At 41.8% G+C, this 21,931-nt stretch overlaps 2 protein-coding genes across 6 annotated transcripts in view; one reads left to right on the plus strand and one right to left on the minus strand.

The window, feature by feature from the left end:
* Positions 1–8: 8 nt before the first annotated feature.
* The window catches only part of Cct6b (chaperonin containing TCP1 subunit 6B), a 57,964-nt gene continuing 36,041 nt past the window's right edge, over positions 9–21,931 (plus strand). The window contains exons 1-3 of one of the 5 annotated variants that reach the window (XM_076936170.1): positions 9–296; positions 17,813–17,876; positions 19,383–19,517. In XM_076936170.1, the coding sequence (XP_076792285.1) occupies positions 17,874–17,876; positions 19,383–19,517 (138 nt within the window). In that variant the 5' untranslated portion in view covers positions 9–296; positions 17,813–17,873. Of the gene's footprint in view, positions 297–15,448; positions 17,020–17,812; positions 17,877–19,382; positions 19,518–21,931 lie in introns of those variants that run through there. The other 4 variants (XM_076936169.1, XM_076936171.1, XM_076936168.1 and 1 more) reach the window with 4 other exon arrangements.
* Znf830 (zinc finger protein 830) lies at positions 13,865–15,465 on the minus strand. Its single transcript, XM_034507743.2, has one exon. The coding sequence runs from the start codon at positions 15,425–15,427 to the stop codon at positions 14,327–14,329; it is 1,101 nt and encodes a 366-aa protein (XP_034363634.1). The 5' UTR covers positions 15,428–15,465; the 3' UTR covers positions 13,865–14,326.

Below are 21,931 nucleotides of genomic sequence, written 5' to 3' on the forward strand. Positions count from 1 at the left end.
CAGGCGCAGTAACCGACTTGCGCCTTCGGACCCCGCCCCCTCCGGTCGCCACGTGTGTCGCTGTTCTGTTCCGGCCCGGAAGCCTTGAACTCTGAGTATTTGTTGTGTTCGAGTGGCGGCTTGGGGCGCTGCGAACTTCCTAGAGTTTCTCAGATTGTTAGATATTGAAGGTAGTAATTGAAAAAAATCATTGCAGTGATCCGAGGAAAGGAAAGCTCGAGTCGTTCCACCAGTGTTTTCTGCTCCTGCCCACATGAGTTTTGCTGAATTAAAAGACACTAACTTTAATTGAAAAGGTAATTAGGAAATGCGAAGGAGCGACAGGGACAATGGCTCCGATTATATGTCATTTAGCGTTCTATTACTTCTAAATCTCAAGTAGGCTTTGTGAGTTTGAGATGGCTATTTTTACAAAAATAAAAGTGTCCGGGCCGGGAGGTAAGTGACCTTGTCCCGTCTGGGAAGGACAAACATTTGGGCTTTGTTAGGTAAATAAAGAGCAGAACTTGGAGCGAAGTTCTATTTGTGAGGTAGAATTAAGCCTTTATTCCATAGGGAAAGAACGCGATGAGGGGGTCTAGGGAATAGTTGAAACTGGTCAGGGGAGAGACTAAGACGAGCCAGCCCACTAAAAGGTTGTTGTCTGTATCAAAGTGGCCTTGGGTTGGAGAAGAAAGTGTATGTTTGAAATCACTTACTTTAAAAATTATCGCCGGGCAGTGGTGGCGCACTCCTTTAATCCCAGCACTTGGGAGGCAGAGGCAGGTGGATTTCTGAGTTCGAGGCCAGCCTGGTCTACAGAGTGAGTTCCAGGACAGCCAGGGCTACACAGAGAAACCCTGTCTCAAAAAACAAACAAACAAAAAAAATTATCTGTGTGAGATGCTCAGTTATTTGTTGATAAAAATGACGGGAGAGTGAGCTGATAGACAGACAAGGTCTTTTACAGAACTGGGTATAAGCACCAAGGGAGGCTCTTTGGAGGTAAAGCTTGAGTGTCGTTTGCTGTACTGAGGACAGCTAGATCCTGGTGTTTGAAATGAGGTGTTTGAATGAAGGCTCTATCTTCTCTTACCTTGCAGCAGGATAAACCTGGGTTTGGGAATTGAAAGACCTTAGGAGAGGCTCAGGGGCTCCAGTTGAGGAAGCATGAACATTGTGACTGGAGAACCTTAACCCAATCAACTTTCCCCTATCCCTGTGCTGGCCAGCCTTTCATCACAAGCCATATATGTGGCTGCCGTGCGAGCGCTGGAAATGTGAACAGTCTGAAGTGAGAGATGCTGTAAGTGAACACTGCACACTGACAAGTACCCAACCCTTCCCCAAAGAGAGTAAAATACCTTATTAATAGTAATAGTGCATATACTCCACTTGTTTGCTGGCATAATTTTTGATGTGTTGGGTTCAATAAAGAAAATATTTTATGTCACCTGTTTACTTTTTTTTTTTTTTTTTGAAATAGGGCATGAGAAATGATGAGGCTACATGCTTGCCTCCCACTGTTATTTCTCCAGTACAGCACTCCACAGTGGGTACCTGCACCACTGCATCCATATTCTAAAAAGCTTTCACTTCTAGACAGGGTTTCTCTGTGTAGCCCTGGCTGTCCTGGAATTCAACTTTGTAGACCAGGCTGGCCTCAAACTCCTGTGCCTCCCATGTGCTGGGATTAAAGGCATCTGATACCACCATTCTGCCAGCATCTACTTCTAAATGAATGAAATTTGTGAGCTAATGAAATGAAAGGATAATAAAGAGTGTTAAACCCCTTAGAAGGAAATTCATTATGTCTTTGTCAATGATGGAAGTTTACAAAAAGACGCAGGCTCTAAATATTTGGTTTGCTTGATTAGAACTACATGGTATCCATAATGATCTCTGACTAAGGTCCCCCTGCTGTGAAACAAAACTAAGTATAAAAGCTGGAAATTGCATTTTTTTTTCTTTTCTTTTTTTCTTTTTGTGGTAAGAGCACTGAACTTTCATTTAGCATGAATCTAAATGCAGTGATTTTTTTTTTTTCTTTTTCTTTTAGGGGAGGACTGTCTCTCTGTGTAGCTGTAGGCTTATCTCCAGTGCAGCAGCTCCCCACCTCAGTCTATAATAGTGAGGACTGAGGTGTGTGCCCCCGTGCCAAGCTTGTGTTTCTTAATAAAAGTGAGGACTGATGCATCAAGGAGAGGTAAAGTTTGGTGAAGGAAATAGGGCTTTGGAATGGCACAGTCAGGTTTGAATTTTGTTCTAGCCTAAGCTGTGTACAACTTCATCTAATTTCATCTCTGGGCCTCAGTTTCCCTAGTGAAATGGGGAAGTTTTGCACTTTATATTTAGCTCTGTGATTTACTGAATTGCTTTTTGGAAAGAATGTAAGGTTGGTTATCCATGGCCTACCTGCCCCTTTCTCTTTTTGCACATGGATTTTGGGTTACTCAAGACCAATTCTTGAAGGATTGCTTGTCTCCCATTTATTGCGTGTGCTCCTGTTAGAAAATTAATCTTAGCCGGGCGGTGGTGGCACACGCCTGTAATCCCAGCACTTGGGAGGCAGAGGCAGGCGGATTTCTGAGTTCGAGGCCAGCCTGGTCTACAGAGTGAGTTCCAGGACAGCCAGGACTACACAGAGAAACCCTGTCTCGAAAAACCAAAAAAAAAAAAAAAAAAAAAAAAAAAAAGAAAAGAAAAGAAAATTAATCTTTTTAAGCAGGGCATGGTGGCACATGCCTCTCACCGAGAAGCAGAAGCAAGCAGATCTCTGAGTTGGAGGACAGTCTGGTTTTTATGTTGAGTTCCAGGCCAGGGAGGGCTTCATCGTGAAATCTTGTTTCAGTGTTTAATTAATTAATTTATCTTTCAGGTTGGTGTACATCATAATGGATTTATCATGGTGTAGATTACCCTGTTCTCTTCTGTTACCTGTGCCCACTGCTCTTCATGTGCCTGTCTACCTCCAGCTGGATTGCTTCTCCCTGTTAGTGCCCATCTCTGCCTTCTTAGAACAGGCCTTCCTTTACTCTGCTTCCCAGCACCGTTAAGGTCTCTTCCTCCCCTCCTAATCCTGTTTCTAGTTTCATGACCTATAAACACATATGTGAATACATACACAATTTTAAATCTAGGTTTCACATACGAGAGAAAATACAGACAGTATTTGTCTTTGGTTTTTGCTCCTTTCAGAGACATTTGACTGTGGACTGTGTGACTATTAACTTCGGGGCTCCATATTCCTGCCAGTGATATATTTGTTTTTTGGGGTTTTTTTTTGTTGTTGTTGTTTTTTAATACCACTGTGTTGGTTACTGTGGCTTTAGAGTGAGCCTTGGCATCAGCTAGTATAGGTCCTGTGGCTGTTATTTTCCATTAGTGGTTATGTTGGCTATAGCAGGTCTCCTGCTTTTTTATGTAAACACTGGAATCATCTAAATCTGATAGCCACAAAATGACCTCCTGGAATTTTGACTGAGATTGCACTAATTCGGGATCAAGTTGGGAAGAACTGACATTTTCTTAGGTTTGAGTCTTCCTTCCCACAAACATAAAGTTTTCTTCCTTGATTATTTTGTGATTAGCTGTTTGTATACATGTATGTTTATGTGTGTGGATGCTCACCCATAAGTATGTACATGGAGGCCAGAGGCTGACATTAGTCTTAAGTGATTTTTTACCTCTTTGTTTGTTTGTGGTTTTTTGTTATTGTTTTGAGATAGAGTTTCTCTGTGTAGCCCTGGCTGTCCTAGAACTTGCATTACAGAACAGGCTGGCCTCAAACTCAAGAGATTCTCCTGCCATGCTGTGTGATTTTCTACTTTTTTTTTTTTTTTTTTTTTGGTTTTTGGTTTTTGGTTTTTCTAGACAGGGTTTCTCTGTGTAGCCCCTGGCTATCCTGGAACTCACTCTGTAGACCAGGCTGGCCTCAAACGCAGAAATCCGCCTGCCTATGCCTCCCAAGTGCTGGGATTAAAGGTATGTGCCACCACCGCCTGGCGATTTTCTACCTTAAAAAAAAAAAAGTATTTAAAAAATTCTTTGACGATTTCATACATGTAAGTTATGCATCTTGATCATATGCGCCCCCACCTCTCCCTTTCATTCCTCCTAGGAACTGCCAACACATCCCTGTCTACCTTCATGGCATCTCTGATTTTATTAATAACCCACCTAGTTCCATTAGTGCTGCCCATTGGAGTGCTGACTGATCTCACTGACCTGCTCTTGTTCAGTTCACCGTAGCACCAGTGAGTTCCTGGGTCCAGTGGCCAGGCCGTGGCAAGGAAACAGCATTTCACAGCACTCCTTCTCATCCTCTGGTTGTTACCTTTCTTCTACCTGTCTTCTCCAACATTGCAGTTGGTCACCTCCATAACCTTCATGCCACAATGGCGTCAGTGGGCACGAATTGCCTGGAAGGTCAGTCCAGTAATCATGTGGTTGGCTGCAGGGATATCATTGATGTCTTTCCTGACTCAGCATCCTGCACAGCACCTTCCAGTATATGAAAGGTAGTCATCAAGGAGAAAGAAAGCCTTCAGGTCAGTTCCAGCTTGGTTTCTCTGTTTAGCAACCCAAGACTATTGTATCTTTAGCAATAGGGCCTATCTTCTAGTTCTGGTGAGTAACCAAGAACAATAATAGCCTGTGTTGTTTCAGGAACTTCTGGAACCTTCCCAATCAATAACTCAGGAAGATGCCCCTCACTAGGTTCTGAGATCTTAATAGAATAACATGTCTCTTTCCAGAGTAATGTTCACCATGTAGGCTATCTATGTTGAAAAAAAAAAAAAAGATTACTTTTTTGAGACAAGGTCTTAGTAGATAATCCTGGAACTTACTATGTAGACTAGGCTGGCCTTGAATTCTCAGAGATCTTCCTGCCTCTATCCCCCAAGACCTGGGATTAAAGGCATGCACCACCAAACCCAGCTTCTATTTTTTTTTAATTATGTTTTTAAATTAGCTTACAGAGTTGATGGGTTTTCAGAGATTTTTCATGCATCCTCTTTGAGTTGGTTCCTCTACTCTTACCCCTCTCTTCTGTCACCACTCCGTCATGGTTTAGGTAGAGGACAGAAATATTGGGAGTTAAAGGTTTACTATAATTTTTATGACAGTTTCTCAACTCACTGCTCCTTTTAGACTAGTCATTGAGCCACTGTTGTCTTCTTGTCTCTGCCCCTCTGTCACTCCTGCTGAGATGACAGATGTGTGCACCACCATACCCAGCTTTGACATGAGTGCTGGGACTTTGAACTTGTGCTTGCACAGTGCATATCTTCACACTTACAAAGCAAGCACTTAACTATTTCCCAAGCCCTCTCCTTTACTTTGTTCTTGGTTTATTTTTTTTTTTTTTCCTATTGGTTTTTTTAGTTTTATAATAGCTTTCATATTTTGTTAGATTTGTACCTTAAAGTTTCATTCAAAGGGCTGATGAAATAAGAAAATAAGAAAAATACTTTCTGGGATTGTGTATGGCTTTGCCCATAGAGCCATACCTTCAGCCTTATTTTAGAATTTTGAGAAAGGTTGCCACTATGTATACCCTGGAACTTATGATCATCCTGCCTTGGCATCCCAAGTGCTGTGGTTATAGGAACATACCAGAGAAAGGTCCAGCTTTCTGCTGAGTGTGCGCGTTCATGCACAGGTGCATCCATGCATATGCAGGTATGCATGTGTAGTCCAGAGAACAACCTCAGCTCTACCTCAGGTGTTACTCCCCGTCTTTTTTTTTTTTTTTTTTTTTTTTTTTTTTTTTTTTTTTTTGACTGATCCTCTCACTGACCTAGACCCAACAAGAAGGTTAGGCTGCTGGCCATCAAGGCTGGCTCTAGGATTTCATGCCTTCCACACTTAGCTTGTTTGTGTATATGTGTGTTGAAGTGGGGAGTTCTGGGGATTTGACCTCATGTCTTCACACTTACAAAGCAAGCACTTAACTATTTCCCAAACCCTCTCCTTTAATTTGTTCTTGGATTTTTTTTCTATTGGTTTTTTTAGTTTTATAATAGCTTTCATATTTTGTTAGATTTGTACCTTAAAGTTTCATTCAAAGGGCTGATGAAATAAGAAAATAAGAAAAATACTTTCTGGGATTGTGTATGGCAAATAAAACGACTCTTGTTGATTTGTACAGTGTGGCAGCTATTTCAGTAATTGTTCATTTTCTTTGTTCCCACATTCCTATCACTGCAGTGTCTTGAATTATCTCCTCAGTCAGGCACTCAGTACTTACCAAATGCCTACTGTGTGCTAGACAAAATTCCAGGACCTGGAATCCAGCAAATCAAATCCCCTTGCCCTCATGGAGTTAACAGGTTAATGTGGGTAACAAAATACAACCAAAATATATAGGCTGTAAGATATGAATGGATGTCGTGAAGAAAAAGAGGCAGGATCAGAGGCGTGGGGGCAGTGGAAGGTTGGTTGCAGGTTTTAATAGATGTCAAGGTCTCACCAACCAAGTGACAGTTGAAACAAGACTCAAAGGGATGGAAGTGTCACTTGCAGATATCTAAGCTAAAGCATCAAAGATCTGCTGGGAGAGCAGCAAGAGAACCCTGTGGCTAGAATAGCTCAAGATGGAGAAGAGCAGCAGAGGAAGTCAGCAAGGAGACACATCCTGTAGGGCCTTGCACGCCATTATAAAAGGACTGGCTTTTATTCCAGCCAAGATGGGAAACTAATGGATTGTACATTCAAGGATGAGGCATGATCTGACTTGGGTTTTAACAAGATCTCTGTCAACTTTGGCTGTTCTGTAGAGAAGGCAGGAGATGACCAGCAGCCAACAGTAATTACCTATGTGAGAAAGGGGGGCAGCTTCACTAACAAAGAGAGAGGAAGAAGTAATGGCTCATGGGCCCTAGAGCAGAGGGTTTCTAACCTGTGGCTTGTGACCCTTTTGGGGGTCAGATATCAGATATACATATTAGATATGTACATTATGATTCATAACAGCAATATTACAAATATTAGGTAGCAACAAAATTACTTAATAGTTGGGGATGGTCACCACAATATAAGGAACTGTAGTAAGGGATCACATTAGGAAGGTTGAGAACCATGGCCCTAGAGGATCTATAGGTGGCCTTGGGCATCTTGAATCTCCTAATATTTTAATATAAAAGTTTCTGCATGAAAGCATTTTGGAGAGGAGGACACTGGCCGAAGTCTTAAAGTAATTCTCTGAGCCAAATCAGGAGATACTAAATCCCTTAGTGGTGACTAATCAGGATATCCCACCCTTGTTCTAGCTACCTAAAAGCCCACAGTTAACTCCATTCCTCAGACCCCAGTCACACATTCTCCAGGGTATTGATCTTATTTGTTCCAGTCTCAGAGCTAACACCACCACCATCCCCTTTAGTATGATTGTCCTTGACTTCCAGCTTGGCTTATGAAGATTGTTAAAGAGAAACAGGGTTAGAAAGGTAGCTCCGCAGAGCTCTTGCATGGGACCTGAATTTAATCCCCAGCACCCACAAAGCCACCTCACAAGTGCCTGTAACTCCAGCTGCTTGGGTCTGATGCCCTCTTCTAGCCTCTGCAGACACTTGCACTCATATGCACATGCACACAAAAATAGGATCTTTTTGTTGCTGGCTTTATTTGTTTCTGTTTTCCGAGACAGAGTTTCCCTGTACAGCCCTGGCTGTCCTGGACCTACTTTGTAGACCAGGCTGGCCTCGAACTCACAGAGATCTGCCTGCCTCTGCCTTCCAAGTACTGGGATTAAACAGATTCACCACCTCACCTGGCTAAACATAGGATCTTAAAAGGAGAAACAACAGCAAAAACCCCAGAGAGATGTGTAGAGTGTGTCCATGCTGTTCACTCAGAAGCCACAGATAATGCTAGAGCAAACACTTCATGTCTTCCTGTAGAGGGCAGACACTTGGGAAGTTGGTCTCAGTGGATTCCGTTTTTAATAAGTTCTGTTCTATGAATCATATAAATCTCAGCTGCAAGATCCCATCTTATACTTTGGTTTGCTTAATAGTCACACAATTAAAAGAAGTTTTAAAGAAATATGGTAGAGGTGTTTGCCAGGATAAGTATTTAAAAGAGAGCTGCACACAGGGATATAATAGTAATTCAGCTCAGCTCTGTTTTTCACTGTCAGCAGGCTGCAGAGGTTGTTTCTTCTTCTTCTTCTTCTTCTTCTTCTTCTTCTTCTTCTTCTTCTTCTTCTTCTTCTTCTTCTTCTGCTGCTGCTGCTGCTGCTGCTGCTGCTGCTGCTGCTGCTGCTGCTGCTGCTGCTGCTGCTTCTTTTCACTGTCAGCAGGCTGCAGAGGTTGTTTCTTCTTTTCTTCTCCTCCTCCTCTTCTTCCTCCTCCTCTTCTTCTTCCTCTGCTTCCTTCTCCCCTCCTCTCTCTTCCTTTTTTCTATCCATATTCAGAATGGGCTGTCCCTCCTTAGTTAAACCTCTCCAAAAATGCCCTTAAAGACACATGCAAAGGAACAGTAAGATGACTCAGTGAGTAAAAATCACATGCTGCATATGCCTGACAACCTGAGTTGAATCACTAGAACCATAGCAGGAGGTAATAGACTTCCACAAATTGTTCTCTGACCTCCACACATGCTGTAGCTAGTTTGCATGTACCTGCACTCACGTATATAGCATACACATGCAAAATAATAATTAAAATTAAAGATAAAAGGGCTGGAGAGATGGCTCAGTGTTTAAGACCAATGACTGCTCTTCCAGAGGTCCTGAGTTCAATTCCCAGCAACCACATGGTGGCTCACAACCATCTATAAGGGGATCTGATGTGCTCATCTGGTGTGTCTGAAGACAGCTACTGTGTACTTTTATACATAATATAAATAAATATTTTAAAAAATTAAAGGAAAAGAAACACCCTTTGGTAGCTGAGTAAGAATGGCCCCACAGTTTTAAATGCTTGATCACCAGGGACTGGCACTATTTGAAAGGATGAGAGGTGTGGGTCTTGTGGAAAGAACTGTGGCATTGGGCTTGGGCTTTGAGGTTTCAAAAGACTCTGCTAAGATGAGTATCACTCTTTGGTAGTTGATGAAAAAGGAATACTCAATGGATGTTTATTGTTAGTATTATCGACTGCTTCTCGTACATGTGTGCAAGTATGTGTTGCTTTCTTTACAGTGATGATGAGGCATCCTAGTTTGACAGTTTCTCTGTCATGTTAATCACTGGTTTCTGCCACTGTAGAACTGTCTGAAGGTCTTTACAGTACAGTCCCCACATCCCCAGTGAAGAGCCAATGACTAGCAATCTCCTGGGTCAGGCTGGGCTACTGGGCAGCCCATTGTCTGTAGCATAATGTTGATGTCTGATGCTACACATACTCAATTTCATTACATCACTGGTTTGGAGGATATTTTGCTGTCCCCTTTGGTCCTCAGTGGGGCTCATTTGAGGCAGCTTGTAAGGACTATTTACCTACCCCTTAAGGGCATGTAGTCTTATTAAGGGCTTGGCCTTTTCTTTCTCAGTTTCATGGAAACATAATGAGGGATTTTGAATAGCAATTGAACATTTAAAAAGGATTACTATACTTTGTTAAAATATAGTGTTTGTGCAATGGGAAGAAGCAACATGGGCTAAGAGACATTAGTGGCTAGAACCAAGGCAGACAGAAGTAGAGATTCTGGGCATATTTTAGAGGTGGAACCGGACCTAACTAATGCCCTAGACTTAGAGGCGAGGAAAGGGCATAGGTGACTCCTAGAAGCTGCCTTAACTCCTAGATAGGTTGGTGGCTCCACATGAGAACAGTTCTCATTCTTTTAGAAATAATGAAAGCTAATTGAAATTCATTAAATGTAGAACACTTGTTAAACCTAATACAGTGTTAAGCAGGTAGGTGCAGATGCTAGAAGAAGCAGAAAACCATTTTATAGTTAGGATGTCAACCTACAAACGGGAATCTTCTTCTCAAGGATTTAAACAGGAGTGGCATTTACCAGCTCATACAACCCAGACATGGCTTGGTACTGTGGTAAGGTGTGATCAGGGCTTTGTCTCAAGATCTCTGCAATGCTCTTAACTCTGCCCTGGCTGTAGACTGAAGTCCTAGAAGAGAAAGGTCATCAAGATTGGTATAAACTTGGAGCCTTCAGTACAAAGGTGATATTTAAATCCATGTGAATGGAGGGGGTCAGCTGATAGTGGAAATGAAAGTAGAAACACAAGGCAGACACTGTAAAATATACAAGAAAAAAAACTCAGTGAATCCTGATTTTTGGTCCTGTTGAAACCTAAACCTATTCCTGGCATCACAGATGTTTAAAAAGACAACTGAAGTCCATCCAACCATCATTCCCACTGATAATCTTAATCTTCTGCATATTGCCAAGTTGCTAGCCAGTTGGTGCTTCTCTGACAGAAAACTTATTTTTCACTAAGTTTCTTCTATTCTATATTTAGGATGATTCATAGATTCTCAATGCATCCTTGTGAGAATTATGTATTTTCATTTGATATTTGAGCACACTGAAGTTTAGAGAGGTGACTCAGCTAAGATAATTACTACTGAAAGATGGAACAGGCTCAGGATCCCGCTCAGAGATGGACCCCTTGCTTAGCATGTCTAAGAACCTGGGTTCAGAGCCCCTGTACTGCAAAATAAAGTGGAACAGCTTAAACTGGGCTTTGTGTTGCCAACTGCTTTATCAGTCCATATTAGTCTGGTGTTTGCTATTAAAGGTTTTAGGTCTAAATTTTATATTTTTTTCCCCTGCAAGTACCAGAAAGGCAGCTATTATTGCTATCATATGTGAAACCCATGTGAAAGCATTTCATAAATGTAAAGCGCTGGACAAATGTTTACTTGAAGGCCAGTTGGGTTAGCATTCTTTTTCTTCCAAGTTAGGGTGGACTGGACTGTTTTAAATAAGGAACTGCATAGTTGAACATCAAACCTGACTCGGCTCAGAGCACGTAATGATTTCTGAAGTTTGTGGAGCTGCTCACTCCCATAGCTGTTCCCTCGATCTCAGAGTTAACAAGGACTCACTGAGCACTGGATATAATCATGACTCCTTCTTTACTGTTCTTAATAAGGACCACTGAACCATATTTTGAGATTTTTGGTCCTCTTAAAAGGTAGTGGTAGTTCATGTGCATAAACACACCTGACATTCCTTATGGCTTTAGAAGAATCATTCAAGAATAAAATGTTAACTGAGGGGTCTGGATGGCTGAATGGTTAAGACCACCTGCTGCTCTTCTAAAGGACCTTTGTTTTCTAGCATGCATGCTGAGTGGCCCATAGCTGTGCACACAGGCGCACACACACACACATATACGCACACAAAAACAAATCTTATTCTTTACATCATGACATGTTCAATGATAAGCCACACCTAACCACACTTAACCTCCCCTGCTGTTAAGAACGAACCTGCTCTCTACTTCTCTGTGTGTTTTCTTTTCACTTATGTAACTTTTAGACCTGTGCTGTCCTTTAGGGATGCCTGCTGAATGCTCAAAATATATATGCTGTTATATACACTTAGATTTCAAAACTGTATGCAAAAGTATTAAGTAGTCTTTAAATGTCACTGAAATGTTAATATTTTGGATATAGCGGATTAACTTCACCTGTTTTTTTTTTAAAATGGCTACTAGAAGATTTAACCCTCACTTTTTTTTCTTCTTAGAAAGGACCAAGATAAACAAAAAGGCATTTAATCTGAAAAAGACCTGAAGTCTTTTTTTTTATTTTATTTATTTAATGTATAAGTGCTCTGCTGCATATACATCTGCCTGCCCAAAGAGGGCGTTAGATCTCCCTAAAGATGGTTGTGAGCCACCATGTGGTTGCGGGGAATTCAGAACCTCTGGAAGAGCAGTCAGTGCTCTTATCCAATGAGCCATCTCACCAGCCCCTGTAGAAGATTTAAAATATCTATGATTTGTATTTTATTTTTATGCTTTAGTTTTTTGAGGTAGGGTCTTATTGTCAAATGTATGTCCCCAAAATAATAGCAATTCTCCTGCCTTAGCTTTTCCTAGTGTTAGGATTACAGATATGACCCACAATGCCCAGCTTCATATTTCTAATGCAAGTGCTCCTGCAGATCATCACTCATCTCCCAACAAACACATCTTTGTCCTTCCTTGCATGCTGAAATGACTGAAAATTCTCAGTGTAGGGGAAGGTGCACCCTTTGTGATTTTCAAACTGAAATAGCTAATCAGTTGGCAGTTAAGAATTCAAACTCTGTGATGGGCAGCAAGATTATTAATCATATGTGGCACTTACCAAGTCAGACAATGTCTTCTTGGTACTCACACATAAAAGAAAATCCTGGGACTGGAGAGATGGCTCGCTGCCTGCTCTTTGAGAGGATCCTGGTTCAATTCCCAGCATCCACATAGCAGCTCACAACTGCCTGTAAGTTCCAGAGGATCTGACACCCTTGCACAGACATACATGCAGGGAAAACACCAATGCACATGAAATAAATCATTAAAAAAAAAAAAAAAAAAATCCTTAGCCAGGCAGTGGTGGGGCATGCCTTTAATCCCAGCACTTGGGAGGCAGAGGCAGGCAGATCTCTGAGTTCGAGGCCAGCCTGGTCTACAGAGTGAGTTCCAGAACAGCCAGGGCTATACAGAGAAACCCTGTCTCGAAAAACCAAAAAAAAAAAAAAAAAAAAAAAAAAAAAAAAAAAAAAAAAATCCTTATTTTTTGACATCCTATTCTTATCCCTTCTACATTTTTCTTCTGCTTCTAGTCACTAACATGTTAGTTCTTCCTGAGAAATTATTATCCCCCACCCCCTTAGTCCATAACTAAACCAGTTACTTTACTTTTGAGGTAGTATCTACATAATTTTCCAGTTTCTTGTCCTAGACTCCTTCCATACCATACACTACAACTAGAGTAACACCAAATTGTCACAGAATCCTGCAGTTTAAAAACAAAATCCTCCATTTATTTCCACATTGACTGTAAAAATCAGTTTTGAGAATTAAAGGATTTTTTTTCTCCTTCATTTTAGACAAAGTCTCACTATGTAGTATAAGCTGCATCTCCCTTGGCTTTCCAAAAGCTGTCAGGTGGGAGGCACCACATCCAGTTTTCAAGGTTTTCAGGCCTTTTCTTCTTGGTGGTTCCCCTTATACAATCTGAACTTGAGTTAGTATATGTGAAGAACTTAGAATCCTGTCTAGCCTATGCTTAGAGCAGTATGTCTTAGCATTATTAGTAATAGTAAATTGGAAGACAGTGCATATAAAACACTGCTGCTTATCTTCCTTTTTGAACACCTCATCCTCCAAAGCAAGGAGTACCTTAAACTATCAATAACTGGAATAAGGCAACTGGCATTGCTTTCCTAGCTACTTACATAGCTTCCTGCCATTGAAAGAACCTGTAAACACAAGCTTAATTTACCACAAAAATAAAATTTCAGACTTAATGGGGTAATAGTGAAATGAGGTACTATTTCCTTCATTCAAAAACCAGCTTGGTGGTGGCAAGCCTAGCATTCCCATAGCCCTGCTCTGTTCAGCACCACTGGGGTAGGGCGTACAACAGCAACTACAGAACATGTTCAAGGAAAACAAAGCCTGAAAAAATATATAGATGGGTTTTAAACTTAGGGCAGCTGAATCTCTAACTCTGGCATATATTAGAATAACTTGAGAATATTGAAAAATATTGTCATCTGGATCCCATTTAGATTTATGGAATCTAAGAGGGCTCAGGCACTTAAGCTTCATAGGCAATTTGACATTCCATGAACAATCAAAAGTTTCACAGGTGATACTGATGTACAACTTAACAATTATTGGTCTTGTCAAAAGAAACGCTGAGCTTAAGGATACTGGACATTTGTATGCTTTTGAAAACAAAACACTCATTCATACTGCTTTTTGAAGAATATGTGTTTATGAGTAGCCTTCTAGAAACGACCTTCCCAAAGCTCCAACCCTTGAAGTTTAAGGCTTGAAAAAATATATACATCAAGGTCATATAAACGTGTCTTTTTTATCTGACTTCTATAAGGTTCAAAAGAGTGACTTGTACAAATATATACCTAGCTATGTGCAATATTTACAATTTAGATTTTACAACTGAAAAATCATGTTGAGCCTGTAAATAAAAAGTTGGCAATTTGTGGTTATAATTTCAAAACTGTCAACAACAGTTTTACCTTAAACATTTTATAATAAATAGCACCACACGCAGTACCATCCCCAAAGTATCACTGTTCACTGGCTTATTTATCCCAACAATTAAGCCTATCCAAGGACAGAGCAACCCAAGAACTTGGACACAGGATTTTTTAAGGGACAGGAGACTGATGGAAAGCCTAGGTCTTCAAAACCTTACAGCAAAGCCCCCTTTACCCTCCAGTCCTGAGACAGCAAATCCTGTAATTCTCCCTCGTCATCACTGTCCACATTCTCCTCTTCCTTTTTCTGAAGTTCTTTTATGGTCAAAACCTCTCTAAGTTTGTTTTTTATTTCATCCTGGCGATTCCGCAGCTTTTCCACTCGACGGTAACACTCTATCTGCTCATCAATCTCTCCAATCTGCCGGTCCAACCGTCCCTCCTCATCCTCTTCAGCAACGATCGCTTCAGAGATAGTGTCGACTTGCCTCATAGCCTTCTGAAACTCGTCCCACTCTTTGTCCATCTGATCCTTTGGGGCATCAACCTTCCGGACCTTTGCATCTACCTCAGGATCGTCGAAGAACCCTTCTGGTAATGCTTCGGCGGTGTTCTCTCTCCTTTCCACCACCTTTTCATGTATTTCTGCTTTCTCAATTGACCCTGAATGAGGAACTACGGGAGCCTTGGGAGGATTTGTATTAAAGGGGTCGTTTGGCAGCACATTGCTTGTTGTCTCCCTCGGAGAGGCAAGCGAGTGTTCTCTGCCCTGTGCATCGGGAAGACGCTTGCTGCTGTCTCTTCTTTCCTCCCCACCTCCCTGTTCTTCCTCCTCCTCCTCCTCCTCACCTCCATAATCAGGGAGTAAACGGAGTTCAGGTTTACTGGGGGCCTCATTTCCCGATTTCTCAAAGTTGGTGGACGAGGCTGAGGTGGAGGGCTGTACTTGAGGATCCACAGAGGCCTTGGCTTTCTTGGTGTCTTGGCTCTCCACATCCGTCGCTCTCCTCTTGGTGGGCTGAGGCGCAGTGCCGGCCGACGGGCCCTGGGTTGCTCCCTTGGCGCCTTTCAGCTCCGCTACTCTCTCCCGGTGCTGCTTTCCCAGAACGTGGGTCTGCCACAGGAGCTCGCTCTTGACCGGGGTGTTACATAGCGCGCAGCTCAACTGCCCCAGACGGTTGTACTTGGCGAACGGGGATTCTATCCTCTTCCGGTTGGTGCTCAGGCGCTGCTTCTCTTTCATCAACCGCCTCAGTTCTTCCTGATTCACCACTCGCTTCCCCGCCGGTGTCCGGGAGGAGGTGGAGGACGCCATGTTTGCGACCTGGACTCAAGCGACTCTAGCTTCCGAGGCGTGATAGCGTCACTTCCTGTCATGGCATCGATTGGGCGGAGCTCAGGAGTGTGGGCGTGGCGCCAGGGCTCGGAGACCTCAAGTTAGGGGCTGGACCGTTGAACCATGGCTGCGATCAAAATTGCCAACCCAGGGGCTGAAGTGACGCGGAGCCAGGCGGCCTTGGCTGTGAACATATGCGCCGCCCGAGGGCTGCAGGATGTGCTGCGTCCCAGCTTGGGTCCTAAGGGCGCGCTAAAAATGTGAGATGCCGCTAGGGTGTGCGGGGTGTCGCAGCTCCCTCTGATGCTGATCAGTGAAAACCTGTGAGCAATGCTGCGACACTTAGACACCCGGTTTCCTCCCTCTCATTCCTGCTCTTAGAGTTCTCTAGCCGAGGAAGAGAACGCCTTCTCGAAGAAAAGACTCCATCAATAGAAGCTGTGGCACCATGCCCTTTTCACTAAGATTCATAAACAGTCTATTCATTAATGTGGGTCTCTGGAAACGTGTGTTGAAAACGCTTCTGACGCTTCCTCCATCCTCTCCTGTTGGGGATGAACTTAGCCTTGTGCGCGCGCTCAGCAGACGTTGGGCTGCAAGCTCTGCCGCAGACAGTATTGTTTTGACGTGGTACTAGCTTTGGAGCTAAGCAGGCATAGGTTCAAATTCAAGTTCCATTATCTTCCAGCTGTTGGTACTTGGTCAAGTTCTTGCGACTCTCTGTACCTACAGTTCTTCATGTTTAGTCATCCATTTGGATAAATGTTTATTCAACACCATTGTTTTACGAAGGAAGGAAAGAAGAGTAGGGGAGATCAAAAGGTCTCTTGGGAAGGACACAACCTGAGAGGGATGAGCAAACTAGCATTAATAGTAAACAAGTCCACTTAACACCAGATGCTGGAAAACAGATGAGATCGTTTCTGTTCTTTCCTTTAAAAAATTGATTTATATCTATGTGTGTACATTTGTCTGAGTCTATGTGCATCAGGTGTGTGCAGATGCCCCCAGAGGTCAGAGAATGACAGATCCCTAGAACTTCAGTTATAGGCAGTTTGTTTTTTGTTTTTGTTTTTCTTTTTTCGAGACAGGGTTTCTCTGTATAGCCCTGGCCGTGAACTCAGAAATCTGCCTGCCTCTGCCTCCCAAGTGCGGGGATTAAAGGCATGCGCCACCACTGCCCAGCTGTTATAAACAGTTGTAAGCCATCTGATATGGGTGCTGGAGACCAAGCTCAGATCCTCTGCAAAAACAATAAGTGCTTTTAACTGCTGAGCCATCTCTCTAGCCCTTGAGATGGTATCTCAAAGTGACATAGCAGTGACAGGTATGTCAATTATATAGAGATGCAAATGATTTTTACAGAGGAAAGGATCCAATTACCGATGATTGAAGGAAAAGCCTCTCAGATATCAGGGGATGTTTGATCAGAGTTACAGAAGAATGACAGGAATCAAGGCCTCCCAGTGGTGTACATCCATCAGAAATAACCATTATAATGCATTAAGGGAACGGAAAGACCTGCTGTGGGAATAATGGTCGATGGAACAGGAGAGCTTGGAAAAGGCCAAGTATGTTACTGCTAAATTACCTGGATTTTTATCTTGAAGATGGTAGAGGATGTGACATCTTTGAAGGATTGGTAATCAGGAAACCGAGTCCCATTGCCTTTTAGAAAGGCATAACATGGAGGGTTGATTCAAATTTGGAGACAAGATACTGTCTAAGCAGTCTAGGAAGGATAACAATAAAATTGGAGAAAAGAGGTCCAAAGGCATTTTAATTGTGGAATTGACAGAGCTTAGTGCTTTAATAAATGCCAAGGATCAGACAACCAAATTCAGTGACTGAATCATGACATTCACCAAGATAAAAACTTACAAAAATTTGTAGATTTTTACTCTGTTTCATACTTTTAAAAAATACTTATTTTTATTATATATACAATGTTCTACTTGAATGTATGCCTGCATGCCAGAAGAGGCACCAGATCTCATTATAGATGGTTATAAGCCACTATGTGGTTGCTAGGTATTGAACTCAGGTCCTATGGAAGAGCAGCCTCTTAACCTCTGAGCCATCTCTTCAGCCCTGTTATATACTTTTCATTAGCCAGTGTGTATAATTCATCAGCTGCTCTTTAAACCCATAAATGCTCCGTTTGGAATGAGATTACTATAAGGCCATCTGAGAGAAATAATTCCATGAGACGCAAGTGGCAGTCACTACCACATATCACCCCATGGTTCAGTATAGATTTTCCAAGCCTAGTCATCTTTGTTTAGGACCATGGGTGGCAAGAACTTGGAGTGTTCTTTGATTCTTGGCTTGTGTAGTTAATAAATACCATTGTTCTTTTTACAGGCTTGTTTCTGGGGCAGGTGACATCAAACTCACCAAAGATGGCAATGTACTACTTCACGAGATGGTGAGCTAATGCTCTTTCTTTTCTCTTTTTCTTTTCTCAGACAGGATCTGCCTATGTAGTCCTGGCTGGCCACAAACTCACAATCCCGCCCCCCCTTCCCCTCTTGCCTGCCTCGGCCTCCTGAGTGTTGGATTCAGGTATTAGATACAATTCCCAGCTGCAGCTGGCTTTGATAAATCGTATAAGTCTTAATTAAAAACATAGCACATGGGCTGGGAATGCAGCTCAGTGGTAGAGCACTTCCCTAGTATGTGCGAGACTCTAGGTTCAACATTAGGGAGCGGGGAGGTACACTCTGCAAGTTTGTTTGTTTGTTAGTTTATTGCAGGCTGGAGAGATGACTTAGTGGTTAAGAGCACTGTCTATTCTTCCAGAGGACTTGGGTTCAATTTCCAGAACCCATATGGGAGCTCACAACCGTCTGCACCTTCAGCTCCTCGAATAAGTATACACGCAGGCAAAACACCAATGCACATAAATGAAAGAAAAAAATTATTTTAGCTGGGATTGATGGTACATGCTCTCAGGAGGTAGAGACAGGCAGATCTCTGAGTTTGGGGCTATCCTGTTCTACAGATCAAGTTCTGAGATAGCCAGGGCTATACAGAGAAAATTTGTCTTGAAAAAAAATTTTTTTTTTTTTTTGCAATGCTAGAGATTGAGTGTTGGGCCCTCATATGCTAGGCAAGTGCTCTTTACCACTAAGCTACACCTTCAACCTTACAATTGATATTTTAAGGATTTATTGATTTTTAAATTTTATATGTGTGAGGGTCTATCTGTATGAGTGGTTGTCACATGTATGCTGGTACCTGCAGAGGCCAGAAAAGGGTGTCAGATTCCCTGGAGCTGGACTTAAGGTAATTGTGAGCTACCTCTGCATTCTGGGAACCAAACTCCACTTCCTGGAAGAGCAGAACATACTCTTAATAGCCAAGCTATCTCTCTAGACCAACATTTTTTCTTAAAATTATTTATTTACTTATTTATTGATTGATTAAAGACCTGCCCCAAGACCACCTGGCCACAATTTGTATTTTTAAGGCTACCAGCTAAATACTGCAATCTTAATATATGGCTATTGGATTAAACCTCAACAGAATGATTTTTGACTGTTTTCAAATGTCTATAGAGTCTGATAGCTTAGGGAGACGTACAAATTAATAACATCTTTTTCAGAGTACTTCATTATAGTCTTTGTAATCATGCAAAAAGAAAAAGTCCTCGGCAGTGTTCGTAAATATATTCCTCTTAGAGATTGAAGGGCTTAATCTCTTCTTGGAAATGTCATTGCATTTTGAAGCAAAGACTTTCATACAATGTTCAAACCTCATTAATTCTCAACTTTAAAACTTGGATTTGACATTTACTAAATGTTGTAACTTGTAAATGTGCAGCATGAAGTTTGTTTGTTAATTTTACTATTGACCCTTGGGGTATCTTGGATTTATCAGCCTTCGTCATCACAGTTTCTGTCTTTTTAAATCTGCTGTTTACCTTTTCCAGCAAATTCAACACCCAACGGCTTCCATCATAGCAAAAGTGGCAGCAGCCCAAGACCACATCACAGGGGACGGCACTACTTCAAATGTCCTGATCATCGGAGAGTTGCTAAAACAAGCTGATCTTTACATTTCTGAGGTATTAAACTTTCACACAAAGCAAGTCTTTTTTTTCTAATTTAATTTTAGAGAATAAGAACTAATTTTAATTAAGATAACCTTAGGCAGTTGTAAATGGAAAGTGCTTTTTATTTTTTGCCAAAGTAATGGCTTTTATTGCAATTTTACACTTTTAAAAATGTAAAATATTTAACAATATATAGAAAGGTTAAAAAGAAACCTCCCGTGTACCCATGAATCATGCTTACAAAAGAAAATGTAACTGATAAAAGTTGAAACAAAATGTTCTTCCTTTAAATTAACTGGAGAAGGATGACTAGAGGCTTTTTACCTTGTGCCTCCTTTCTTTCTTTCTTTCTTTCTTTCTTTCTTTCTTTCTTTCTTTCCTTTTTTTTTTTTTTTTAAAGATTTATTTACTTTATGTATATGAATTCTGTTGCTGTCTTCAAATACACCAGAAGAGGGCATCCAATCCCATTACAGATGGTTGTGAGCCACCATGAGGTTGCTGGGAACTGAACTCAGGACCTCTGGAAGAGCAGTCAGTGCTCTTAACCACTGAGCCATCTCTCCAGGCCCACTTTGTGTCTTTTTCTAGTCCTCATTTCCTAAAGCACTTAGCTGAATCCTCTCTTCCTCAGCCTCTGAAATCATCATTCACATTTCTCTGTCTGTACTGTTGTTTAATCGTATTCTTTTCTCGACATTATATCTTTTCTATAACTATTTGAGTTTTCTTTCTTCCTCAGAGACTATCTTGGCAAAGCATAACCTGGTCAAAGTGGAGATTCTGGCTTCTTTGTGCTCTGAGAATTAATTATCTATTCAGTGTCTGTAACTGATTGGGGCTTAAACAGTGTAAACAACTAAAACTCTTTTACCTATACAGAAATCAATCATCATTTTACATAAGAGAATGGTATGTAGTCTGTTGCTGGTAAATTTAAAAATTTAACCAGCCATCAAGTACACAGGTCCTTTTGATCTCTTAGCTCTTCTGTGCACAATAAGGCTTCATCCTAAAATGGATCTTGAAGGTAAGACCCTCAGAGGAAGCCAGTGTTACTCAGCAAGTGTGGGTAAGATAAAGAAATTCCTCCACTATAGCATATGAATTCTTCCTTGGGCCAATCTTAGTCTTATGCCCATCCTAAACTGAATACCATTACCAGGGGAATTGATTAGACTAATTTAGACCTCACTACTTAAGCTAGGGTTAGCGTTCCTCTGAAGCACAGGTGAAAGATGGGTACCTCCTAAGAATTAGGGTTGGGGAGGAAGGAAGGAGACTGGCAATGGTGAGGGGTGTGTGTGCGTGTGCGTAAGTGAGCATGAGTGTGTGTGTGTGTGTATCTGAACAATGATAAAGAGAAGCACAGGATGTGATAGAAATGAGATGCCAGGAAAGCACAGAGATGCTAAATTAGCCTGCAGTTGTCAGGAACTTGAATACACAGTCCTCAGGATGGAATGTGAGGCATAAGGTGTTCAGGCTGAAACCCCGCTTAGCACTGGTATAGGACCACACGTATTTGATGTTACTGGAGTTTAAGGGCATTCGTGTGATAGTGAAGAGGTTGTGGAGGAAAGTGGAAGATGTTCTCCGAGGGTGAGGAGCACTAGCAGGTCAGGAAGCACATACTTTATTGCTGTAGTGAACAGGCCAAAGAGCAGCATATTAATGACTGATGGGAGCAGATTGGCATTTTAAATATTTGGGGACAACTTTAATGAGCCCACAAATGAGGCTCTCCTAGTAGTTCAAGTGAGTGATTATGAGGACTGAGATAAAGGAAAGTTTGCAAATGTTAATAGCACAGGTTGGATTAGAGTGTTGGGTCTTATGGATATAGCTCTTGGCTCCATTTCTAAAACAGCTTGCTGATGTAAGATGAATTACATTACCTGTGTAGAGCAGTAATAGTGCCCACTTTATACTGTTGTTGAAAGGATCAAATTAAATAATTCACATAGAGCCCTTAGAACTATGCCCAGCACAGATGCTCACCCTTTAAGTATTCTAGGAAGGACGAAAAGAAAAAACATGAATGAATTGTGGTTCACGTCAGCGTTCACAATGTTGTGTGCTATTTTACAAAATGAACAATACTGTGCGGGAGACGGCTTAGTGGGTAAAATGCTTGCTGTTCAAGTGTGAGGACCTGAGTTTGAATCCTCAGATCCTTGTCAAGCTAGGCATGGCAGCATATGTCTGAAACCCCAGAGCACCTCCGGGGAGATGAGGCAGAGATGGGAGAATGCCCTTGGAACATACAGCAACAAGCAACGTGGAAGGAGAGCACCAATACCTGAGGCTCCCAAGTTGCCCTCTGACCTTCACACTCATGCTCTGGCATGTACATTCCCCAACATCCTCACAGCACACGTAAACCATAGAGAACACAGGTAAATGCACCACAAAAGAGAATAAAT

This window comes from Arvicanthis niloticus, chromosome 6, assembly GCF_011762505.2.
Source record: "Arvicanthis niloticus isolate mArvNil1 chromosome 6, mArvNil1.pat.X, whole genome shotgun sequence".
In the NCBI taxonomy this organism is placed as follows: Eukaryota; Metazoa; Chordata; class Mammalia; order Rodentia; family Muridae; genus Arvicanthis; species Arvicanthis niloticus.